The sequence below is a fragment of the Sphaeramia orbicularis genome, chromosome 21 (assembly GCF_902148855.1).
Source record: "Sphaeramia orbicularis chromosome 21, fSphaOr1.1, whole genome shotgun sequence".
NCBI classification, from domain to species: Eukaryota; Metazoa; Chordata; class Actinopteri; order Kurtiformes; family Apogonidae; genus Sphaeramia; species Sphaeramia orbicularis.
The window spans coordinates 28,349,632-28,372,987 of NC_043977.1; the positions used below are offsets into that span (position 1 = coordinate 28,349,632).

Here is a 23,356-nt window from a genome sequence, read left to right on the forward strand (position 1 = left end):
AAGACTGAATCAAAAGTTAGTTGTCTGATCAGTGATAATCTTAAAAAACCAATGCAAACTCATAGATCATTTTACTGTAAAACACATTTTTTTGAGCAGCATATGTATGAGGAGGCCATGAATGTTTTGCAGTAATGACAGAATGGAAGTTGTACTGGGTGTTTAAAGACTTACCGTTTCTGTTTTGTTCTTGCAAATTATGTTTGCCTTAAGTTTTGTAATATAGATTTTCACAAAACTGTGCAGACGTACAGGGTTTTGGAGCCAAGAGTTAAGTAGCACGCTTTAAGCCAAGTATATATTTGTGAATGCACACACACTACCATACACCTGCACACCTGCAATACACACGGGACCTCTTTCTGACCTAGATTCCTTAGTAAGTCACGTCTTCTTTGATGGGGCACCTTGAGTCCTCTACAGGTCAGACTAAGACAGAGTCTCCCTGTGCTCTATGTTAGCTCTCTGCAAACAACAGTAACCCTACTGTATTTAAACATGCCTGCTGCCTAAAAGGGCCCTTATGTATCTGCTAGTAATGGTATGTTACATTAACATGCTGCTTGCACTCTTCAGTTCAGAGTTGACCTGTTTGCACATACCTACTACCTGCCAAATACCATGTTTTAGGATATACTGAAAGATTACAACAAATGAAAAAGAAAGAAAGAACAGACTTCCTGCTTAGTTTTCAACTAATTCATTTATTAGTTGATTTGCTGCTTTTCCTTGAGAAAACAAACTCCATATAACATAACTTCATATGTAGATCTAATGCACGTTCACCACGATTATGGATGATGTATGTATCAGTGAGTCTGTGCATGCAGGTGCATGCAGCTGGTGCTCAGTAGCTGCTCTCATCTGTCACTGGCCTCAGTCTGAAATTGCTCCATTACGGCACTGTTGACATCATCAATACACACACACACCAATGAACAGGACACATCAGTCATCATCTATCTGCACACAAAACTCACATGTTGGACCATATTTAACCTATATTTATCATCATCCATTTACACATCCTGACACTCATTTGTGCAATAGTGCTGTCTCTGGTTGGCTCTGTTCCACCCTTTTTGCTCACTGCCCTTGCTCAAAACTTGCTTATCAGTCACATTCACATTTACACATGCTTGCTTCTTGAAAGTTAAAGTCAACAAGGCTTCATGGAAACATACCACAATCAGTAAACAGCAACCTTCTTTGACATTAAGAAAAAGTAACATGTCAAGTGCTGAAATGAATTGCAAGACTTGTCATCACATCATACCATATTTTAAATCCAAATCATTTCTCTCATTTTTGCACAAACAGAGGATGTGATGGATAGATAATTCGAATGATAACACATGAATGAGGTTCACATTCAGGCATGAAATTACTCACTCATATTCTTTAAACAGAGATGGACATGTTTTAAAGTTCCTGCACAGGCATGCATTGATACATACCCATACACACACTCCCTATTGTGCATCCAAGTTCACATAGGGGCACACACACACAGGCCATCTCCTCTAAATCACTCCACATCTGTAGGCAGCTAAAGGGAGAATCAGAAATTTATGAAGCTATTAATCCAACAAGACAGGGCATTGACCACAGATGAGAAGGAGGGAAAAACTCATTGGAAGAGGAGGGTGAATAAAGACATGAATTCCCACAGTCATAAAAAGGAAGTCTTCCCAGGAGAGCCATTCCCCTTTGTCTCTCTTTTCTTTCTCTCTTTATTTTTGGCAGGATTAAGGTGCCATCTTTGGCTTAGTGCTTACAACAGGAGCCAGAAACAACAAAGTTTTCTATCTTGACACTTTCACATGCTTAAAAAAAGCTGCACAAAAAACACAAGCATGGAGTTTGTGAAATTTTAGCTTGGGCATGGCACTAAAGCAGATACAATAGTTATAATGACTACAGAAATCTTTTATTATGTTTGTCTGTGGTGCAAACATACATCAGACCTTCATTGAAACTCCCATGAGACCACAGTAGTCCTTTGAACATACAATACATTCAATCCAGTGCCAAAATGTAGGAGGTCATCAAGGAAATATTGTAAAAATTGATTGGATTGTCTGGTTGAATTCTGCTAAAAACAACATGGAATTCCAAGAAACATGGAGTCCATAAAAAAGAAAACACCACAAACACCATCTAGCATTAATATTATTAGCATCACCAAACAAACACCCACAACAAATAGGTCTTAAATTGTGTTTGTAGATATTAAAAACGCTTAGACTTAAACTGTTGAAACCTGCAGTCACGCTGACTTTAGGTTCCCTCCAAACAACTCTAGCCCTGCCTAAAATCCACTCATTCTCAACCACAGGAAGCATAAGTGAGCCTTAATAGTTGCACATTACGAAGATTAAAGCTGTTTGACATAGAAGGTAATTGGAATATGATTACACTAGTAGGAATTTTATCTCTAATCTGATAGTATTAAAGTTGTTACTGAAACTAACCGTGCACTTGTCAGGACTCATATACACTGAAATGTGACACACACACACATTCACAAAGCTGTAACTGCAATGACTCATGCTTCTCTCACAACCAGAGTAGGAATCTGAAGCAAGGATGGCATCCGCACTGAGCCCAAAATGGCCACATGTTGCAAATCATCCCTCATCGTTTTCCTTAAGCCCAAAATTAGAGCATTACTCATTCTTTTACTGGTTGTGAATGAGACAGGAGACAGTCTATTACCAGAATGACAACACAGGTATAAGATATGTTGTCAGCAGCAGAAGTTTGATACTGTGATGGATGGATTTCAGAAATGACCCCTGGTAGCCTGACTAATGAACGGACATGTAAAGATATCTACACTTCCTAAATCGAGTTATTTTGATAATAATTGTAATTAATTTCTTCCCTTTAACTTTTTATTTCTCAATTTTCATGACTTACATTGTCCTTTTATTTTGCCATATTATTTCCCAATGTCTTTTTTTTTTTGCCTAGTTTTTTTCCAGTACATCTTTAAGGGGTCAGTTGTGCCTAAAGGGATGGACTTATTGGGAGGTGTTATTGTATTTGGAACGTGAAGTCGTTCAGGGGTAAATAACTTTTAACTCCTGAAACTCATGTGGCTGTTTTGCTCTTTTTCAGTTGTTCCCTGTGGCTTTGTCAGGAAACATATAGAAATTTATAGCGTTTTCCATCGTTGTTGCAAGTCTGAAGTCATTCTTATTTTATGCATTTGTATAAACGTAGACTAACAACAAAAAAACCCAAAAAAGTTATAGAAAATACTGGTTTTTATTTAGATTCTTGAATGATTGCCCATTTTGGCTCCATAACACATTTAATCAGTTTTATTTGTGGTTGGAAACATCTTCCCCCAATCAATATTAACAGTGTCTCTTCCCTTTAGTGTAGGTGTATAATTTCATAAGGCACCAAAACATTGAATTATTGTAAACATATTCTTGGCTAAAAATGGCTACATAGGCATTAGAGGTTGCTGACCCTTGTCCAAGTTGAACTTTTAAAGCAGTGATTTTGTACATAATATTTAATAATCACATTCAGTGTACTAAATCTACAGTAAGCATAGAAAAAAAGACCATGAAGAACCTTACACCAGTAGGTACAGGGGTTGTTGTGTGTCAGGGGAAAGGACTGTGTGAGATGTTTATCAAGTGACTGTTGAACACACAAAAAGGATGATTATTTCTAGCAGCCGCTAAGTCTTTGAAGCCACATTCCCATGCATCAGGTGCACACCCTCATTACCCTAAATGGAACAGGCATGTACATTAGTGTGTAATCAGACCGCAATGTCATGGTGTAGGTGAGCATCTGAAGGTGACGTGATCGGCTCAAAACTCTGACCCTTTACCTCACCACAGAGGTATGGCACGGTGCTCTCTCTGGTTTCTGAGGTTAATGCTGGTTCGTCTGTGAGGACACATACCTCCTGGATCCTCCATAACACTGCAGTAATCTAAAGCTCTATTGATGTGTGGATGCTTTGTTGGTTTGCAGCAGCGTGTAACACAGAGAGCATTTGTCATTTTAAATTACCCATGTTGGGGATCCTGCTGATTATTGAATCAGTGCCCCACCCCCCCATCATCCCTTTTACCTACTCTTATTGTCATGCAAGGAATGGACGGTAAAGATTTCCTCAAGGAGATCAGTCATGTCAACAGCCAACACAGCTGGACCCTACAGGATGTGATCATTGTCTGGGATTTTGAGATATCTGTTTTATCAGCTGTGTTTTTCTAAGAGCCTGACAATGTGTTTTTTGATACCTATGTCAATATGCATTGAGTGTTAAAGGTCAGATAACCTTCTTCCCTGTGTAACTCTACTTACACTATCCATAAAAAAAAGCCAATGAGTCATTCTGGTATTTGTGTTCATACCTAGAATTCTGAAGTAATTTGATATAATCTTTATTTTCTAAAATTTTATGTTCAAATGTAGTTTTTTATTGATTATTTATATGTAATTTTAGATGTGTCTATGGCACATGTCTACCCAAAAGTCCATCTGTCTGTCAACTCAAGAATGAACTGATCAGAAATGAGAAAAAGGTATTACCACAACTGATAATACACATCCTCCTCCTGCAACTTTCTATCTCTGGTCGAATCTTACACTGAATATAAAGATGGACAACAACTTTTTATAAAGCTACAGACAAGTAACACCAAAAAATATGATGTACAGGAGCTGCTGTTTCAGTTTTCTTCATAGCAGCACAGATGCATGTAACGGAATCTTGACAGTAATTGGTCCAATCAGCTTTCAGTCACAATTTTTTTATATCCATCCTTGCTGAAAAGATTGTGATCAACCTAAGAGAGATCTTCCATCTCAGGTTAGAGATGAAAGGAGATGCAGAAGACTTCTTTCCTCTCAGACCACTTGAATTACAAAATGCCAAAGGTTATTATGGAATTTATGCCCGGTGACACCAAAATAATTGCCTCCTAAAAGTTTCATGTGATGTGTTTTGCTATAACATAACAATACTGACTGAAAAGCTTGTTGGAGTTAAACTCTGGATGCCTCTTCTTGTGCTTTCATTAATAGCTCTACTGGAAATGTGCACAAAGTTTGCATATATTTTTTTTTATTTGTGTAATTAATCTTGACACTTATGATCACTGTCTGAGTTGATTCCCACAACAAGTATTATCTCATCCTTGTAATCTGACATGGTTTATATCAGACTGACCCTCCTAATCTGCACTAAATATAGAGAGCTCTGCTGATAAAGCACTGCTCAGCTTCATCTAGAGCCTGAGTGAGCATTCACAGTGTCAGTTTAAGGTGTGGACAGTGGGTCAGCAGAGACAGGAGGGGTTTCTCTGACATGGATTCCTGCTCCGTCTAGATAAGTCAGTGCTCAGCTGCTTAGCCTGCGATAAACTAATCAAAAATTGACCACAGTAATGATGATAACGGGCATACACAGATGTGCACTGTAAGCAAAAAACTCTATGTCCCACTGAAGTTATTGTAGTATGTAAGAATGCGGTTAAACTGGAGGGGGTACGCTTAGTCTCCTGCTGAACTACCCTTTTCTTTTCCTGCCCTTCATGCATGCCATACCTTGGCCGACTGCCCTGCCTCAGACTTAGAGCAACATGTTGGTTTGGATGGAGCTAAAAATCCAAAGCCTCAAAGCTTTCTCCCCTCTAGGTTCCCTTATCAGCCCTCTTCTGTGGAGAACTTCAGTGTATATTTAATGTATCAGGCAAAAACAGAAGATGTCAAAAGGAGTGAGCATCAGAAAGAGAAATGTGCACTTTTACATACTTCTGCTTTTGCCTAAGGCTAGTTTTTACTGCAATTACACCCTATCATTCTTCCAATAAAACTACTCTGTAGTGATATAACTTCATCCAGAGTAACTTGAATTTTTCAGTGCAACCACAAACAAATTATCTTTATATTTAAGGTATTTATTATTCAATTGAAACCAAAACTAACTGCAAGCAAAAACATGATGCATTTTCTGTAATTTGGGTGGTTGAATGTTTACAACTGATAGTCTTGCTTGTTTCCGTTCAGACTGATTGATTGTTTATTTCAAATATCAACAGATTACCATTCAGAGGGACAGCGGTATGGATGTCACAGCCCCAAAACATGGCAAAGTTGACCCAGTCAATGCTCCTCATGTTGGGGGAAACCAGTGGGCAGGAGGCACAGGTAACAGCTATTCATTTTCATCTTCAGTGACACATGATTTCCATCTATCCTGCTAATACTGATTTAAAAAAAACAAATTCACGAGGAAATTTGATAAGTACTTTACTATGACTGAGCATTTGAGGTGGCTATGTTGATAGTAGTTGTGTGCTCTCTTCTCTAAGCAAGTGCATAGTTTCAAATTTAGTAATTCATCAAAATGTTAATTTGTAAAAAAAAAAAAAGAAAAAAAAAGAAGTTGCTTCTATATCATGCAGTTGCTATGCACAGAAAAACTTTATATAAGTGTTTCAAAGTGACATGACAGAGTAAAAAACGAACAAGAAAAAGTTCAAATTTACAGTTTAAAAGCATTATCTGTGTACGTAACCAAGCATCTGCTGATTGTATAGATGACTGTAAAGGTATATATGAACTCGCCATGTAATGTTTTGTGAAGGATTAAAATGTTAAAGCATGCATTAAACATTTGGTATTTTTTGTGTCACTATTTTTATAGCCAAATTATACTTAGATGAATTCAAAGAGTCATGGTTTCCTGCAGGTGGCAGAGACACAGCAGGGCTCGGTGGGAAAGGAGGACCCTATCGCCTAGATGCCGGACACAAAGTTTACCAGGTGTCCCAGGCTGAGAAGGATGCAGTTCCAGAGGAGGTCCGCAGAGCTGCTCGTGAAATGGCCGAGAAAGCTTTCAAAGAAAGGTAGGGTCAATTAAATACTGAAAACCGAGTAATTACACTCTTAAAACCTAATGGGGTTCATGCCCTTCCTTCCACACAGTTTCCTGATAGTAGAGCAGTAGGTTTTGTGTCATCCCACTGACACACAAACAAACCAACAGATACAGGCGATTACATAACCTCTTTGTAGGAGGTAATTATGCTGTTAAAAACATATAATCATGGGTAATCTTCAACTAATGACACTTTTTTTGGTTTACTTTATTTTATTTCAAATATGCAACAACTGAAACAGACTGCAAGAAAACAAAGCAAGAACCTATACATATACATGAAAACAAAGTATGACTTCATTCGCACATTCAAAAAGGAGTGGGAGGAAGTTTAACTTAAACACTTTTTAATGCCGTGGATAAAGTCGTAGGTCAATAGCTCATCCCTCTGTGTCTGTTTTATGGAGTTGTGCAGATGTTTTGGATTGACAATCCTTTTACACCCTGGAAACTGCCCCGAACTCAAATGTGTTACATGTGATGTGGAACAGGTGTGTGTATGTGTGTGTGGGCCTTCTTTATTTTATCCATCTGTACAGTTTCCTAGTCAGTCAGCCGTCCCAGGTATGGCTTTTCATCCTGGCCAAACAACCACATGCTGAACTATTCTGACTAAATGGACGAACACAACAGTTGATCCCGCTGGCCAGAGAGTGTATGCGTGCCTACACTTACACACATTTACTTCAGAGTGGAAGGTTGAGGGGGCACCTCTTTCACCAGCTCAACCATGAAGGCCGTCTCTGTTCTATTCAGCTTCAAACTGTCTTGTTCTCTTTACTCTCTCCCCCATCCCCCTCCTCTTTCTCCTCCATCAACCCTCCCTTCCCCTTTTCCTGGATGGCTCGTCTCATACACTAGCTGCTTTCACACCAAGAGAACAACCTCTCCAACTCTCTTCTTTATCTTCTTGTCTGTCTCTCTCCTCTTCTTTTTCCATTTCACTACATTTTACTTGTCTAAATATCTTCTTTGACAACCCTGGACTGTTTCTTTCTTTTCCCTGTCTGTCCTCTTCTTGTCTATCAATGTCCCACTCAGCTCAAAGAAAATCTTGTAGCTACATGCTTATTCTCTCCACCAAGTAGATGCCACTTTACTTGACTGGCTTAAACACAGCAGGTGACACACCTCAGACATACCTACAGAGCTCAACTTGTTCTACTTGACATTTTTTTATATCTCACGTTGACTCAAGTTGTCAGTCTTTTTCCATATGTTTTCATTAAGCAGCGTATGTTTACAGTCCTCTGTTGACTTAACTTCAGGTCAAGTATCAATCAAAATATGATGTTTTCATAAACCCTTTTACCTGACATACACAGGTCAAGACAGGCTAACGTATGTATACACGTGCTTCTACTGGTTGATATTTGTAGCTGCCTCCTTGGTTTTATACTTTATAGAATTTGTATGAGACAAAGTTTGTTTTAAAAAATCAACACACATTCCAGTTTATTTATTTATTTATTTAAGGTAAAATTAATAAATACAGTCTTTCATCAAACACATTATCAGACAATTTCTTTATGTAAGAGACACAAAAAAAAATAGGAGAACATGTTTTTATAAATTTAAAGACCAAAGAGGAAGAAATATATCCACATGCATGATATAGGTAAAATATAAGGTCTGTTTGTGTCGCAGGTGTGGTGTATTAAAGGGGTCATATTTTGCTTTTTTAAATGGAGTTATGCATTTTGAAACATTTCCCTGTGGTCTACATAAACTGTAACTGCTATACTTGGGTCTGAATTCTTCATTAATTAAACTCCACAGGCCCATCTTCAACCCTATTTCTGAGTAATGACACCAGAAAGGTCGTTTTGAGTGCTGGCCCTTTAAATGCAAATGAGCCACTTCACACCCCACCCTCTCCAGATTGTTGACTGTGCTGCTCTGTCTCGTTTCTCCGTACTTGGAGAAATGTTTGTCTGAAGTCTTGACCTTATATGTGAAAATGTCGTGACGTAACTAGTTATAGACGCAACAAATTAAGAAGGAATTAAAACGGGTTGTAGAAATCTACTCGGATTTTTGCCAAAATGAATATAAAGATAACTTTGCAGCACCTGGAGGGTTCAAATTCAACCTTTTGAACTATTAGGGTCCAAATACACAAATAAATGTACCAAAGACTAATAAAAGTGGGTATAGGAAAATATGACCCCTTTAAACAAACTGTATCTTCCACTCACTTCTGTACAGATGGGTGGCCACTCAACTTTGTGATATCCCATTTACCACATCAGTTTCTTTTAAATATAATTTTCTTATTACAGTATTTGTCATTTCCTGATAAAGATTAATAACTCTTACTATCAGACATGCAAAAGACAACCATTCAGCAGGAACATTACATTTTATTGGACAGCTCAAACCTGATTCATTTCCCCATTTTCATCTTTTTTTTTTTTTATTTTTTTATTAACTTGCTAAACTCAGTTTATTTGACTGGTCCTTTTCAAACAACCTGTTCACAGGAACCTACAATCCTTCCTCGTACTGATTCACCCAAACCACAGCTGACCAACATCTCTATGAGCTGAACTTACAAATATACAAATAAATAGATAAATAAGAGGTGATGTTACGGCTGAATCTTGAGTATCTTGTGAAATACATGCGATTCTCTTCATCAGGACGTAGCCAACATTAGAATGAAAGTCAATATTAAAGTGAAACTATAAAAAGAAATTCGTGTAGGACTAGTTGTGTTTGTTTCAGAATGAAGGGGCTTCACATTTTCATGCTTTTCTCTCTCTAATGAAGTGACTGAAAGGTCTGAATTTTCACAGGAGACAACCATGATACACACCTTCTAAGCAATGAATGTTACTTAATTTCCTGCCTTGTTGTTTTCTTGATATCTGAAAAATGCTTGAAGCGTTCTGCTTTTTTTCCTGAGATACTTAGTTGTAATTATAATCAAGCCGTTTTGTAGTCTTTCTGTCATGCATTTTGTTGTAGTTGTTTAGCACATATATTATCTATGGTTGACTAGTGGAGATCAAATGTATTTAGCAACAAAAAAAGTAAACCACTTAAAGTAAACAAGAGTAAATTGTGAACCAGTAATCTTAACTAAGCTGTTCTAAAGTTGTTTTTGTTTAACGGTTCCATATTTACAACATATTGCACTACACAAACGAAGAAAAGCTTTTCCAAATATTTTAATGCACCAACAAATAACAAGTAAACCACACAAGAGACATGTTGGAGATTGTGATGGACAAATCTTTGACAAAACAATATTACACATTCTAACGTGATTGATCTTAATTTGTTGAGTCAAATTAGATCAAGATGTTCGAGAAGAGAAAAGTACTTTGTTCATCGTTGTCTGCAGCCTGCCAGAGGGAAGGCGCTATAGATGGAGGGCTGCTGTTTGTGTAGTGTATTTAGTTGCAGGGAGTGTCAGTTAGACTCCTTGTTTTTGTGGTTGTTGTGTGTGAAGTTTCAGTCTGCTGTCCCCACCTAGATCCAAATTCATCGCCTCTGTATTTTCCTCTGCCTATGTTTGTTGTCTTTCTTTCAATGACTCTTCGTCTTTCCCGTTTAAGTAACACTTGAGGAATTTAAAGGAAGTAGCTGCAGCCACTGGCCAGTGTGTCCGCTCCCCACATGCACTTTCACACATCTTCACAGATACACAAACACACATATGCACGCTTAGGAATGTGAGAAGGAAACCACTCAGCAAAGCGCTGCTGTGTAGGACATGATGTGTTGTGAATGCAGAGGGACAGACAAGGCTGTGAAAGCGGATGGAAAAGAAATGGACACTTTTTGCATTAGTTCCATAACCATTAAAGTAAACAAATAAATTAACTCTGCAAAGTGTTCATGTATGTGTGACATGACAACGCAAAATTGCATGTATACTGTATATTAATGTGAAAATGGTTGTCAGCTTGGGTTAGATCAATGAGAGACTGCACACCGTTTAAAGTGCTACTAGTAAGAGATGTTAAGCTCACAAATTCATAAATTATAGATTACAGTAATATTTTGCATTGTGTAAGTGCAGACAAAATATATGCCTTTAAGGTGTAACTTAAATTAAAATTGTCTGTAACACATTTAACCACATGCATCCTTCTCTCCTGCAGTCATTTACCTATCCTTTACTTTTTGTTTCGTTTTTGTCACATAGATGTTTTTTTGTTGATAGTATTTGGCACCTCACCCCACACCACCCCACCCCACCCCACCCCACCCCACACCATACCACAGTAGTTCATAAATGTGCACTTTTTTCACATTTTATTATGATTTTCTAATTTATTTTTTCATATTAATACAGTTATTTCACAGTAACATTCTAAACAGCTGCATATTTATTTTATTTTATTTGTTATTATTCATTATTTTTTCTTATTAAAGAGTAGATATCCGGTGATTTATTCACACAATAAAACAAAAAATAAAACATACAAATGATATTTCCAAAAACGGTGTCACTTGGAATCTGCACCAACATCAATATCACTGGTCTACAATTTTTTAGAAATGTTTTGCTTCAGAGATTAAATGTGCTAAATGTTATGTATTTTAATAAGATTAATTGGAAAATAAATGACAAAAGTGCCGGTTTGCTGATGTTTTCAAGGTATGTGATTAAGTGTTATTACACGTATATATTGGTTTATGTACATTTATATAATAGTTTTGTAAATCTTCCACTAAATAGAACCTGTAAAGTGAAAGTATTCTAATGTGCAGACAGTGTTTTGAAGTAGATCTTGTAGCTCTGAGACAGTTATTCCTTTTGAGTCAAACCCATTCTCTCATTAATTCTTGAATTTCACATTTTAACCCAAGGCTGTATCTTGGAAAGTTTAGCCAACCAGCATTTTTTACATGATTTTTCTTTATCAGTGACTCTCATGTGGTAAAATTTCATTACTTTTATTCTGGAAGCATTTTCCCTGTAGACCAGTGTATTTTGTGTGAGAACCATTGTTTGACAAAAACACAGGGCTCCCAATTGGTCTCAAGAAGTCTTAAAAGTCTTGAATTTACAAATCTGCATTTAATATCTTAAAAAAACTCTTTAAAAGGTATTAAATTTGATATGGTAGGTCTTAAGTTTTGTAGCTATAAACTTGTTCCCTGTATTGGTTTTAAATGTGTCCAAACTAATGGTCCACCCTTTCCAACCTGACAATTTATATTGAAATTAGAAATCAATTATCACTAACTTTTGCAGCCGCCTGGTGAGTAATGATCACAGAACATTCAGTTAAGTGCTTTGTAAATAAATACATTTTTCTAAACTGTAGGAGTTGTGAATTTTTGCCAGTATGGCCGTGAAATAGGCTGTGAAATGGGCATTAAATTTGGCTCTAAGTAGTCTTAAAAATGTCTTAAAAAGTCTTAAATTTAACTTAACAAGCCTTGGATGATTTTTCACTGGTTTGTTTGTGCAAGTGAAAGCATCACAACTACTCATTTATATACATCCGCCTGGATTTGGAAAGTTAGAATGAAATATTTCAACAAGTGCAAAAGTTGTCGGTTTCACTTAATTCAGTCTGAAGACATTACACTGTCATCAGAGTGAGAGTGGAGTGTCCATATGTGTGTGTATTGTCTTTCTGATGGCATGGCTGATACCAGTGCAGTCTACACAATGTACTTATCTGACTCTGCTCTCATGCAACCGGTCACACTTAGCTGCGTACTGGTTTGTTGCAAGCTGTGACACATAAAGTAAAAGCCTCTTCTTCGTCCCACAATCCCTCCCTGCGTTTTGAAGTCTCTGTTCTGTATCTCTACGGTGGTCACGGTCTGGTTATCACCTTTAGATTTAAACACCTGGAAGAGCGTACCCCACCTCTCCCTGTCTGTCTAAATAAAACACACATACACACTGCAAACATGATAGGGGCCGTACTTACCACACCTGAGATGGATTATATATGTGTGTGTATATGTGTGTGTTTGTGTGTGCCAGTGATGGTAAAGTACCTGCACAGAAGGATTAAACCAATAAGCTCAGCTTGTGCAGCATCACCCACCTGTCCATAGTTATGGGTTGGAGGGGACACACACATGCAGGCAGATGGTTTCTTTTGAATAATAATCTCCTTTTAAAGTGAATTATCAAAGGGAACATGTAATTCTGTTATCTACATATCCATCTGAATTATTTTGTAGAAAAAAACTGTGGTCTGGTATCACCAAAAGTGCACGTAAATGCATCTAAATCCCATTATCATTTATTGTAAATAACGTTATAAGCCACTAAATCACTGCCTGCTGCAAATTGGAGTTATTATCCTCTGTTGAATGATGCTGTAACGCTGTAATCTGAATGTAAGAACTCTTTGTGTTACACCAGTTGTTTTGACTTTCAGTTGCGAAGACCACGTTTACATCTCTTTATGTCTCTGTTCTTCCATCCAGGCTGAAGGAGATCGATATGAGCGAATATGATGGTGAAACCTATGAGCGCTTCTCCAACGCTGTCAAGAGACAAGTTCAGTCCCTGCGCATCATCCTCGACAGTTTACAGGTTGGATTCACTTCACCATGTATCAGACTGGGCATTATTTGCTCTTGTTTGCTTACCTACTACCCCATGTTATACAGCGTTTTAGGTAGAGAGTGTACAAATTTGAGTTGACGGAAAGGACATGACCTAATTATACCAAACACATTACTGACATATTTATCTAAGGTATAAAGTCAAAATAAACCACAGCAGCATTCGTTCTCCACTGACTTATAACAGAACAATGAGGCGTGATGAGAGGAGAGTACCAGTCAAATTATGATTAAATATGTACATGATATACAGGGTGGGGAAGCAAAATTTACAATGAACATTTAGTTGTTTTTTCTCAGCAGGCACTACGTCAATTGTTTTGAAACCAAACATATATTGATGTCATAATCATACCTAACACTATTATCCATACCTTTTCAGAAACTTTTGCCCATATGAGTAATCAGGAAAGCAAACATCAAAGAGTGTGTGATTTGCTGAATGCACTCGTCACACCAAAGGAGATTTCAAAACTAGTTGGAGTGTCCATAAAGACTGTTTATAATGGAAAGAAGAGAATGACTATGAGCAAAACTATTACGAGAAAGTCTGGAAGATACTATTAAAGAAGAATGGGAGAAGTTGTCACCCGAATATTTGAGGAACACTTACGCAAGTTTCAGGAAGCGTGTGAAGGCAGTTATTGAGAAAGAAGGAGGACACATAGAATAAAAACATTTTCTATTATGTACATTTTCTCGTGGCAAATAAATTCTCATGACTTTCAATAAACTAATTGGTCATACACTGTCTTTCAATCCCTGCCTCAAAGTATTGTAAATTTTGCTTCCCCACCCTGTAATGATGAAAGATGGCATTTCTGTTACTTTTTTATAAAAAGAAATGGAAGGCCTACTCATTAGAAAAAAATCCATATTGAAAATATTATGAGATCCATAATCTTGTCAGATCTATTTTAGTTATGGAATACAGCTACAATTCGCTTTACATATAAATTAGTCCTGAAATGGTGTTATACAGTTTAATTACAAAGTTAATTTACTCATAATCCTTTTACAGTTTCTAATCATAATGTTTAGATTGATTGATTTGATTACAAAGGGGTTACACAAAAGTGCTTACACTGCAAAAATCAAAATCTTACCAAGTGTATTTTTCTCATTTTTCTCTGTCTGTCTGTGTGCAATATAACTCAAAAAATTATGGACGGATTTGGCTCTTTTCTAGGAAAGCACTCGGAGAGCGCAGACTTCCGCCAGGGCAGATCAGTGTTCCCCCCGACCCCACCCCCAATCACCACCAAAATTTAATCATTTGTTCCTTGTGCCAGTATCAGCATTTCCTGAAATATTCATCCAAATCCGTCCATAACTTTTTGAGTTATCTTGCACACGGACAGACAGACAGACAAACAAACAGACAAACCAACGCCGGCAAAAACATAACCTCCTTGGCAGAGGTAATAAGACAGAATCACCTAAAGAGTAACTTTTTAGTGAGATATAAGAACTTATTTTTAGACAATAGATCTTGAAAATCTTATTTCAAGAAATCTTACCAAGATAATTTTCATTTGTTCCATTGGCAGATTTTTACCTCCGCCAAGGAGGTTATGTTTTTGCCAGGGTTTGTTTGTTTGTCTGTTTGTTTGTTTGTTTGTTTGTTTGTCTGTCCGTTAGTGTGCAACATAACTCAAAAAGTTATGGACAGATTTGGATGAAATTTTCAGGGTTTGTTGGAAATGGGATAAGGAAGAAATGATTAAATTTTGGTGATCGGGGGTGGGGGGGCCCACAGGGGGGGCCACTGATCAGCCTTGGCGGAGGTCTGCGCTCTCCGAGTGCTTCTAGTTTTTTACTTGAATTATGCCAAAAAAAAACACAAAAATTCTTGAATTAAGCAAAAAAAATCTGCCTTTGGATCAAGTGAAAATTATCTTGGTAAGATTTAGATTTTTGCAGCATATAGATTGTAACATTCATTCTGTTGCTTTACATCTTTTCACTATATAAAAATGCATTCTTTTGGTGTCTTTCTGGTTGACAGTAACTAGTTTTGAGGACTGTTATTATGTTAATTCTGACCATTTTTTCCTGGAAATTTAACTTCCAGGAAAATTTTAAATATTTCAGCTTTCCTGACAGTGGTGACTACTACATCGACCTCATATCACCCCACGTCTGTGCAATGGCAGGAAAGCGGGGGCACTGTCCCCCAGAAGCCCCCTGATTGACTCAATAAGATATTGTCATATTGTCTCCATTTCATTATTTTGGTTTAGTATTTCCTCCCTTTGTCTTTGTCTGAGGAAATGTGTGTCTGTGTGTTCAAGTTTGGTTTGGCGTGTGTGTTTGTGTGCATGTGACGAGAGGAAAATCATGCAGCACGTGAAAAAGATTACAGAGCAGCAACACGGAGGCTTACTCTGATATTCTCCTCTCCAGGTGTGACGCTCTATTTGTATATGTTGTAGTGGGTGTGTGTTTGTTTTTTCCATCCAGGTGTTTGCGTCCCTGCCAGCACTGGCTTTAAACATGAACATCGGTTATTGTTTGTGTTTGTCCTTGTGGCCGCGGGCCTCTCTCCCACTGTAAAGTCCATGAAGATTACACCGCTGTGAAGTCATGTTATTTTTATCATACCTGAGGAGTGATTTAAGGAGTCTCTCCTCCCACACACACAAACACACATGCACATCTAAGCCTAGCTGGCAGGCTTTCAATAAACTCGTGTATTGTTTCCATCCGCTTTAGTCTACCCTGAGGGAAACCCCTCTCAATTTATCTTTCAACAATTGCCGGAGTTACCAGATATAAACAGCAGGGCCAATATTTATCAGATGTCTCACATTGGGAAATAAGAGGCGATTGGCCACAAAAAAGTCTGAGTAACGTTTACAGAATTTAATAGTATTGCAACTTTAACGTCTTAAAGTTAAAATTGCATCCTGAGGCCAGGAGACTTCTTACATCTGATGATGTTATAGTCATGAACACTACCAGCCGTAGATTTAACCACTGGCATATTCTTATTTTTAGAGCTACTTTCATTTTACTTACTTACTTTTATAAAGCTATGTGATTAGTCTTTGGTACATTTATTTGTGTATTTGGACCCTAATAGTTCAAAAAAATTTAATTTGAACCCTCCAGGTGCTTCAAAACTATCTTTATATTCATTCTGGCAAAAACCAAGTGGATTTCTACAACCTGTTTTAATTCCTACTTAATTTATGTTTTATAACTAGTTACGTCACAACATTTGCACATATAAAGTCAAGACTTCCAACAAATATTTCTCCAAGTACGCCATAATTTATCAGCAGCGGCGGTTGTAGTCCATCCTGAAAATATGTCCAAACTTTGAGCCGATTACCTAAAATGTTTAGTTGTTGGTTATATTAACGAACACAAGTGGCTGAACAGGACAGAGCAGCACAGCCAACAACCTGGAGGGGCTGGGGTCATGTGCATTTAAAGGGCCAGCACTCAAAACGACCTTTCTCATGTCATTACTCAGTTGAAGATGGGCCTGTGGAGTTTAATTAATGAAGAATTCAGACCTAGCCATAGCATTTACAGTTTATGTAGACCACAGGGAAACATTTTAAAATGCATAATTCGATTTAAAAAAGCAAAATATCACTCCTTTAAATCATTTGGAGGCATGTAGATCTGGCTGTAAATATTTTGACTGATTCATGTTTGTTTTGATGAATTCTGACAAATATTTGTTGAATATTTTTGATTATGTAACAGATTTTTGTCTAAATAGTTACATGTACTTGTCTGAAAATATGTTTTAAACAAAGTGGTTGTGTGTTGGCAGGGATGCTCTATTAATGTCAATGAGACCTAGTCAAACAACGTACGCAAGTCACGTTTTATATATGAGATTGGCCTAATATTTCAAATTGCAACTATCTGAAAAACATTTGACTCTAATGACTGCATTTGTCCTCCCTTTATGCATTCATTATGCCTTTATTACATTGACTGAAACACTCTATTTAGAAACATTAACAACAGTAGTTTTGTGTCACACTGTCATGAGATCAGCTGTGTGTATGACATCTATGCACACACGTCATTTGTTATGTAAAGTCCATCTTAAACCGGTACAGTACTTGAAACTGAATATCCCCTCAGTAGGTATTTGTAAAATACTGAGCGTGTGGTCCATAGTGGGTGGGGTTCCTTCTTTTGTTCGCCACGCTTTCTCTAAATGAGCTCTCCTTCCTCTCGTGTCTAATATAAAGATTGGAGAAAGTGACGTTAGGCTTCCTGAGGCCAGCGCTTCATCGGGAAGTCTTCAGAGTCTTTTGTTGGTTGCAGTGAATGTAATGGTGTGAAATCAGTATCTGCTGCTCAGGGTGATGATCTTATGCGTAATCTCTCATGTGGTTATGACGCTCAAATTAAACTGCCTGAGTTTATGATTTTTTTTTTTTACACTGTTACACAATTTCTTGACACTTAGAGCCCCACCAAAATGAACTCATCTACCCCAGACAGATTTTGAAATGTGTTTGTTTATTTGTCTGATTGATGCATAACATGCGTTCAGACATATTGAGGTCATAAACTGCGGTTGTAACTTTGTGTGTCCCTATGTGTGTGTGTGTGTGTGTGTGTGTGTGGGTGTGTGTCCCTATGTGTGTGTGTGTGTGTGTGTTTTACAGGCAAAAGGAAAGGAGCGGCAGTGGCTGAAGAACCAGGCTCTGGGAGAACTGGATGATGCAAAGATCATCGACGGACTGACTGGAGAGAAGGCCATATATAAACGCAGAGGAGAGCTGGATCCAGAGGTGTGCGAGCATTTCAACTACACTTACACAGTTACACCTACAAACACAGTTCCAGATCCAAACGCATAATTTTGACCTTTATCTGTCAGACACTGCATTCCAGTGGTATGTGTGTTTGAGATTATTATTACACCCTGCTCGAGCTCTCACCCAGTTTTTAGTCGTTTCTCATGCTGTCATGTGTGCTCCCACTCTAATCTTACAAACACACACTAACCATAATATGCATGCCATGTTTTTCTACCTTTTTTAGATCCATGCATTGCATATTTTTGGTCTGGCCTGAAGGTCTACAATGAAATAATTGTACTTCATTTTAAAACTTGGCTTTTTGTTGAATGTTATTTTTTTGCTTGGGGTAGTAAGCTACACCAAATTCAACAGTACACCATCCAAATGAGGTATTTGCTTTAATTGGAAACCGTTAAAAACAGAGTATACTGCCATTTTTACATGAAATGCTTAACACTTTTCAACATATTGCGTAACAAGGTTCTAATGTTTTTATATTCATCGATAGTTTTACTTGTTTACTTTCATTATGAGTTTACATTTAAGCACTTGTAATGTATAATAATAATGAATATACCTGTAAATCAACACCGTATTTACGTTCGTCGCCATCTTTATGAAATGACTTCTTGTGTCATCTCGCGATAATAAATAAACAAATCATCGCATTTGTGATTAATGGAAAAACCAGCATTACATACTTCTTTTTTTTTCTCGACATTTAGTAAATATCAGTAAAGTTTTGCACAGATGTCCAATGGAAAAGCGACTAGTGATAATATTTGAAATGAACATGATTCCTTAATGTCTGGTGATATTCAGGGCCATTTTTTGATTACTTGGAACATAATTCTTACATACAGCTCCTTTAGCAAACCCTTTCATTTTTGTTTCGGTTATTAAAACAGTTTTTTCCCACATCCAGTATCTCATATATGAATCCTTATGTGTACTCAGCTGGGCAGTCCTCAGCAGAAGCCCAAGCGTTTACGGGTCCTAGCTGACGTGTCGGGCAGCATGTACCGCTTCAACGGCGTGGATGGCAGACTGGAGCGCTCCATGGAGGCGGTGTGCATGGTCATGGAGGCTCTGGAGAACTACGAGCACAAGTTCAAGGTGAGACAGTAAAAGAAAAAAAAAACTGAAGACAGCGTTTACATCCTCGGCCACAGTATCACCCATGTTGTTTTCTACATCACTGTCATCATATGCGTCGTTCAGTCACGTATTCAGAAGTCTTGCCTCACATCCCCCTCCTTTTTCAGTGGTTCTGAACCCAAGCCATTCTCTGTTTGACATTTAACTTTGTGTACTTGAACTTCAGGGAACAAGTTGTACGGTTTTAGGTTTCCACCCACAGTAGCCTCGCGCATAATCTTAATTTTTTTCTTACAGCATAGCAACATGACACTTTATTTTTATAACTCTTGGTCAATAAAAGTCTTTCATTAATCTTTTCCACTTTGCTGCTGGGAGTGTTATGAATCCAAACTCATGAGTGTTACAGCGCTAACTCGGCAGATGACGTTCACACCAATGTTCTTGAGCTGCCGGCAAGCCATGTGAGGTTATACAGAGGTTTTCTACCGAAGCCTCTAATATGCCACATGTCTTAGTTTCATGCTCTATGTGACTATTAAGAGTAACATGCAGTAATGATGGAACACGATTCAAATCTCTACAATTTCCCTGCTCCCGTCTTTCTGTCCAGCTGAGAATGTTTACCGCATTAGTTTGTACAGAGAAAACACCCGTAGCGAATGACAGTAGACATAGTTTATTATCCATTCACAGGCTGAAAATAAGCCAGGAAAAAAGCAGCAGCAAAAAAGATGACAGAAGCAAAACCAAGAGGGATCGAGAGAAGAGCGCGAGAGTGCAAAAAAGTTGAAAGGAGACAGACTTCTTGGCCCCTAAGTGACACTCAAGCCAACTTAGTGCTGATCACATATCGGTGTCATTCACACAAACACACGCTCGCACACACTTCACTTCTCCTCTTCATATGTCAGAGTAACTGCTTTTTTAATGTAACCCACTTACATAGAAGAAATGTACACTTTCTCTTGTGTGAGCTTATATTACTTCTGCATTTACAGACAATGAAAGACCCATAAAACCCTCTATGTTAGTAGGTCAAACACTGAAAATCCTACCAGATCTGATCTGTATTTCTTTTTCTAACGGTGCAGTAAGCATAGGTAACATAAAACTTATAGAAGTGTAGCACTGACATCAAAATTAAGGTTAAAACAAATCTTGTTGCATTGTGGAAAAAACCCTCCAAATTCAGTCTTGCAACTTTATATATAGAATTCAATTAAAACTCAAGCTGAAAAGTTTTACTTACCTGATGACACTTTGAAAATACAACTTTTTCTACCCAGCAACAGCGATATGACCAGATGAGACACACAGTCGCATACCTTTGACCACAGCAGTCATAACCGCCTCTATTAGAAATAGCTCATATACATAATATCTGCATCCTGAAATAGCTGAGTGGAGCCCACGGAGCCAGGCTGACCAGTCAGTCTTATGTAAGCCAGCTGTGATGGATGGTCTATGGAAAGCATGTTCGCATTTGACAGGTTTAACATACGGCAGTGGGTGTTGGTTAGAGTGAGGAGAGGTTTGTATAAGTTATGATGTGACGTTTCAGTGCTGGGTTTTATGTATTAATACCAAATACTGTTCAAGGCCTTGATACTACAGGTAGTTACCAAACAATCTATGTAAATTGTTACTAAATGCACCAGTTTGTTATTATTTAAGACGATAATTCTTACTCATGCCTTTTTTCCTTTTCTCTTTCCCTTATGCAGTATGACATAGTGGGCCACTCAGGTGACGGATTCGACATCGAGCTGGTCAGAGCTGACAAAGTTCCCAAGAATAACAAACAGAGACTCAAAGTTCTGAGGGTATGGATTCAATATCAGTCATCAGTCATACACAGTCGTGGAAAAAATTGTTAGACCATCACCGTCAAAAGTCATCAAAAACTATGGTTATTCAATCAAGTACTAACTCCTGTTTGTATAATGTGACTAAAACAGTCAGAGAAGACAACATGAAATGCCTAAAAGCACTGTTTTTATCAGTACAATGCCATAGCTATTGATGTAAGAACTGAAGTGATTTTGGTTATTATCAAGAAAACCGTGGAAAATGGCTAGTTATCAGCTCTTAAATTAAACTCTTATGAGCTATTTTTGTTGTTATCATTATATTTGTCCAAACAAATCCACCTTTAGTTGTACCAGACATTAAAATGAACAAGAAATTGAAGAAAACAAGGTGTGGTCTAATAATTTTTTCCACGACTGTATTTGTAAAGATCATTTCATACCAATTCACCCACAAATTCCTAGTTGAAGTCATGAATGTTGTTGAAAAGAAACAAAAACCTACAGTATATGAAGTTCATGGGGATTTTGAAGTGAGGCCCTCAGAGGTAAATTTAATCATCATTAGTATGTGTTTTGTTTCCCTCTACAATTTCTTTTTATTTGTTCTGAAAATATAAGAAATGCTAGAAACCAGGTTATGTCATCTTGTTGTGTGTGTTTGGACATTCATGCAGTTTAGTGTTTCACAAGTTCAGGCTTATCTGAACTAATATCTGACATTATCATCAAGCAGCATCAGAAACAATAAAACAAGTTATCACAAGGGAACAAGATGACTTCATGTAGTGTGCAACAAACCAGACCGATGCAAGCTATAACTTGCAAAACCAAATGAAAAACATAGGCTCAATAGGTATCACAAAAATACAAAGCCTTGAAAGTAACAAACACCAACAAAACATCCACCAACTCTAATATAACTGAGACAGAAAAGTAGGAAAGAATAGCTTGTAATAGGTTTTTTGAAAATATTATGGTGGAGTATTGTAGTAATACTAAATATTTTATGTATCTGCAATGAAGCTTAACACAAAAAAGCTCTGAAGTTGTATTTATTAAGATATGAAGTCAGTGTTTTGTCTGGGAATACAGTCACGGAAAAAATTATTAGACCATCAAAAGTAATCAAAAACAATGGTTATGCAAAAAATTCATGGGAAGGAATGCTTCTCTTGCATGCATGCATAAACATAAACATAAAATGCATAAACATTCTCGGACCAAAAATGAGTTTGTTCGAGGTGCTCTTTGGAAAAAGAGATTCAAAAGTAGATATCAACTGAAAGAAAAATCCAAGCCACTCTCTTTAAACATTAAAATGCCTTTATTGACATGGCTCGTTCATATCTAGACCCAAAAATGCCTCAACGCATTGAATTGGTCTGAAATGCGTTAGGCTTGAAGCCGAAATGCGTTGAGGTGTTTTTGGGTCTAGATATGACCGTGCCATGTCAATAAAGGCATTTTAATATTTAAAGAGAGTGCCTTGGATTTTTCTTTCAGTTGATATCTACAATGGTTATCCAATCAAGTACTAACTCCTGTGTGTATCATGTGACTAAAACAGACAGAAAAGAAAACATGGAATGCCTAAAAGCACTGTTTTTGGCAGCACAATGCCATAGCTATTGATATAAGAACTGACGTGATTTTGGTTATTATCAAGAAAACATGGAAAATGGCTAGATATCAGCTCTGAACTTAAACTCTTATGAGCTATTTTTGTTGTTATCATTATATTTGTCCAAACAAATGTACCTTTTAGTTGTACCAGGCATTAAAATGAACAAGAAATTGAAGAAAACCAGGGTGGTCTAATGATTTTTTCCGCAACTGTAGATAACTTAGCTAAATATGACAGAACAATATCTATACTGCACACAATCAAAATTTACCAAAACAAAAGTGAAAACTAGAGGAGATATTTATTTTTGAAGATTCTGCATTCAGGTAACAATGTATTTGTATTTTTTATTTGTTATATATTCAACTCTTGGATGCTCCGTACATATTTCAACCCAATTCAGTTAAAGTTGAACAGTCAGTGAGCCTTAGTTTACACATACTAGTGCTGAAGTTTACCTTCAATGGCCAAATTACGAACTAAAATAGCATCAGAAGTAGAACTTTAGGATTTAGTACATGACATTTCCACATGATGTATTTCAATAAAATCCATCCATAAACTGTTA

The 23,356-nt window shown here is 37.3% G+C and overlaps 1 protein-coding gene across 3 annotated transcripts in view; it reads left to right on the forward strand.

The window, feature by feature from the left end:
• vwa8 (von Willebrand factor A domain containing 8) overlaps window positions 1–23,356 on the forward strand; it is a 73,107-nt gene that overhangs the window by 44,374 nt on the left and 5,377 nt on the right. For all 3 annotated transcript variants that reach the window (XM_030124552.1, XM_030124553.1, XM_030124554.1), the window contains exons 38-43: window positions 6,078–6,186; window positions 6,731–6,887; window positions 13,331–13,439; window positions 18,115–18,240; window positions 19,210–19,368; window positions 21,078–21,176. In XM_030124552.1, the coding sequence (XP_029980412.1) occupies window positions 6,078–6,186; window positions 6,731–6,887; window positions 13,331–13,439; window positions 18,115–18,240; window positions 19,210–19,368; window positions 21,078–21,176 (759 nt within the window). The remainder of the gene's footprint in view (window positions 1–6,077; window positions 6,187–6,730; window positions 6,888–13,330; window positions 13,440–18,114; window positions 18,241–19,209; window positions 19,369–21,077; window positions 21,177–23,356) is intronic.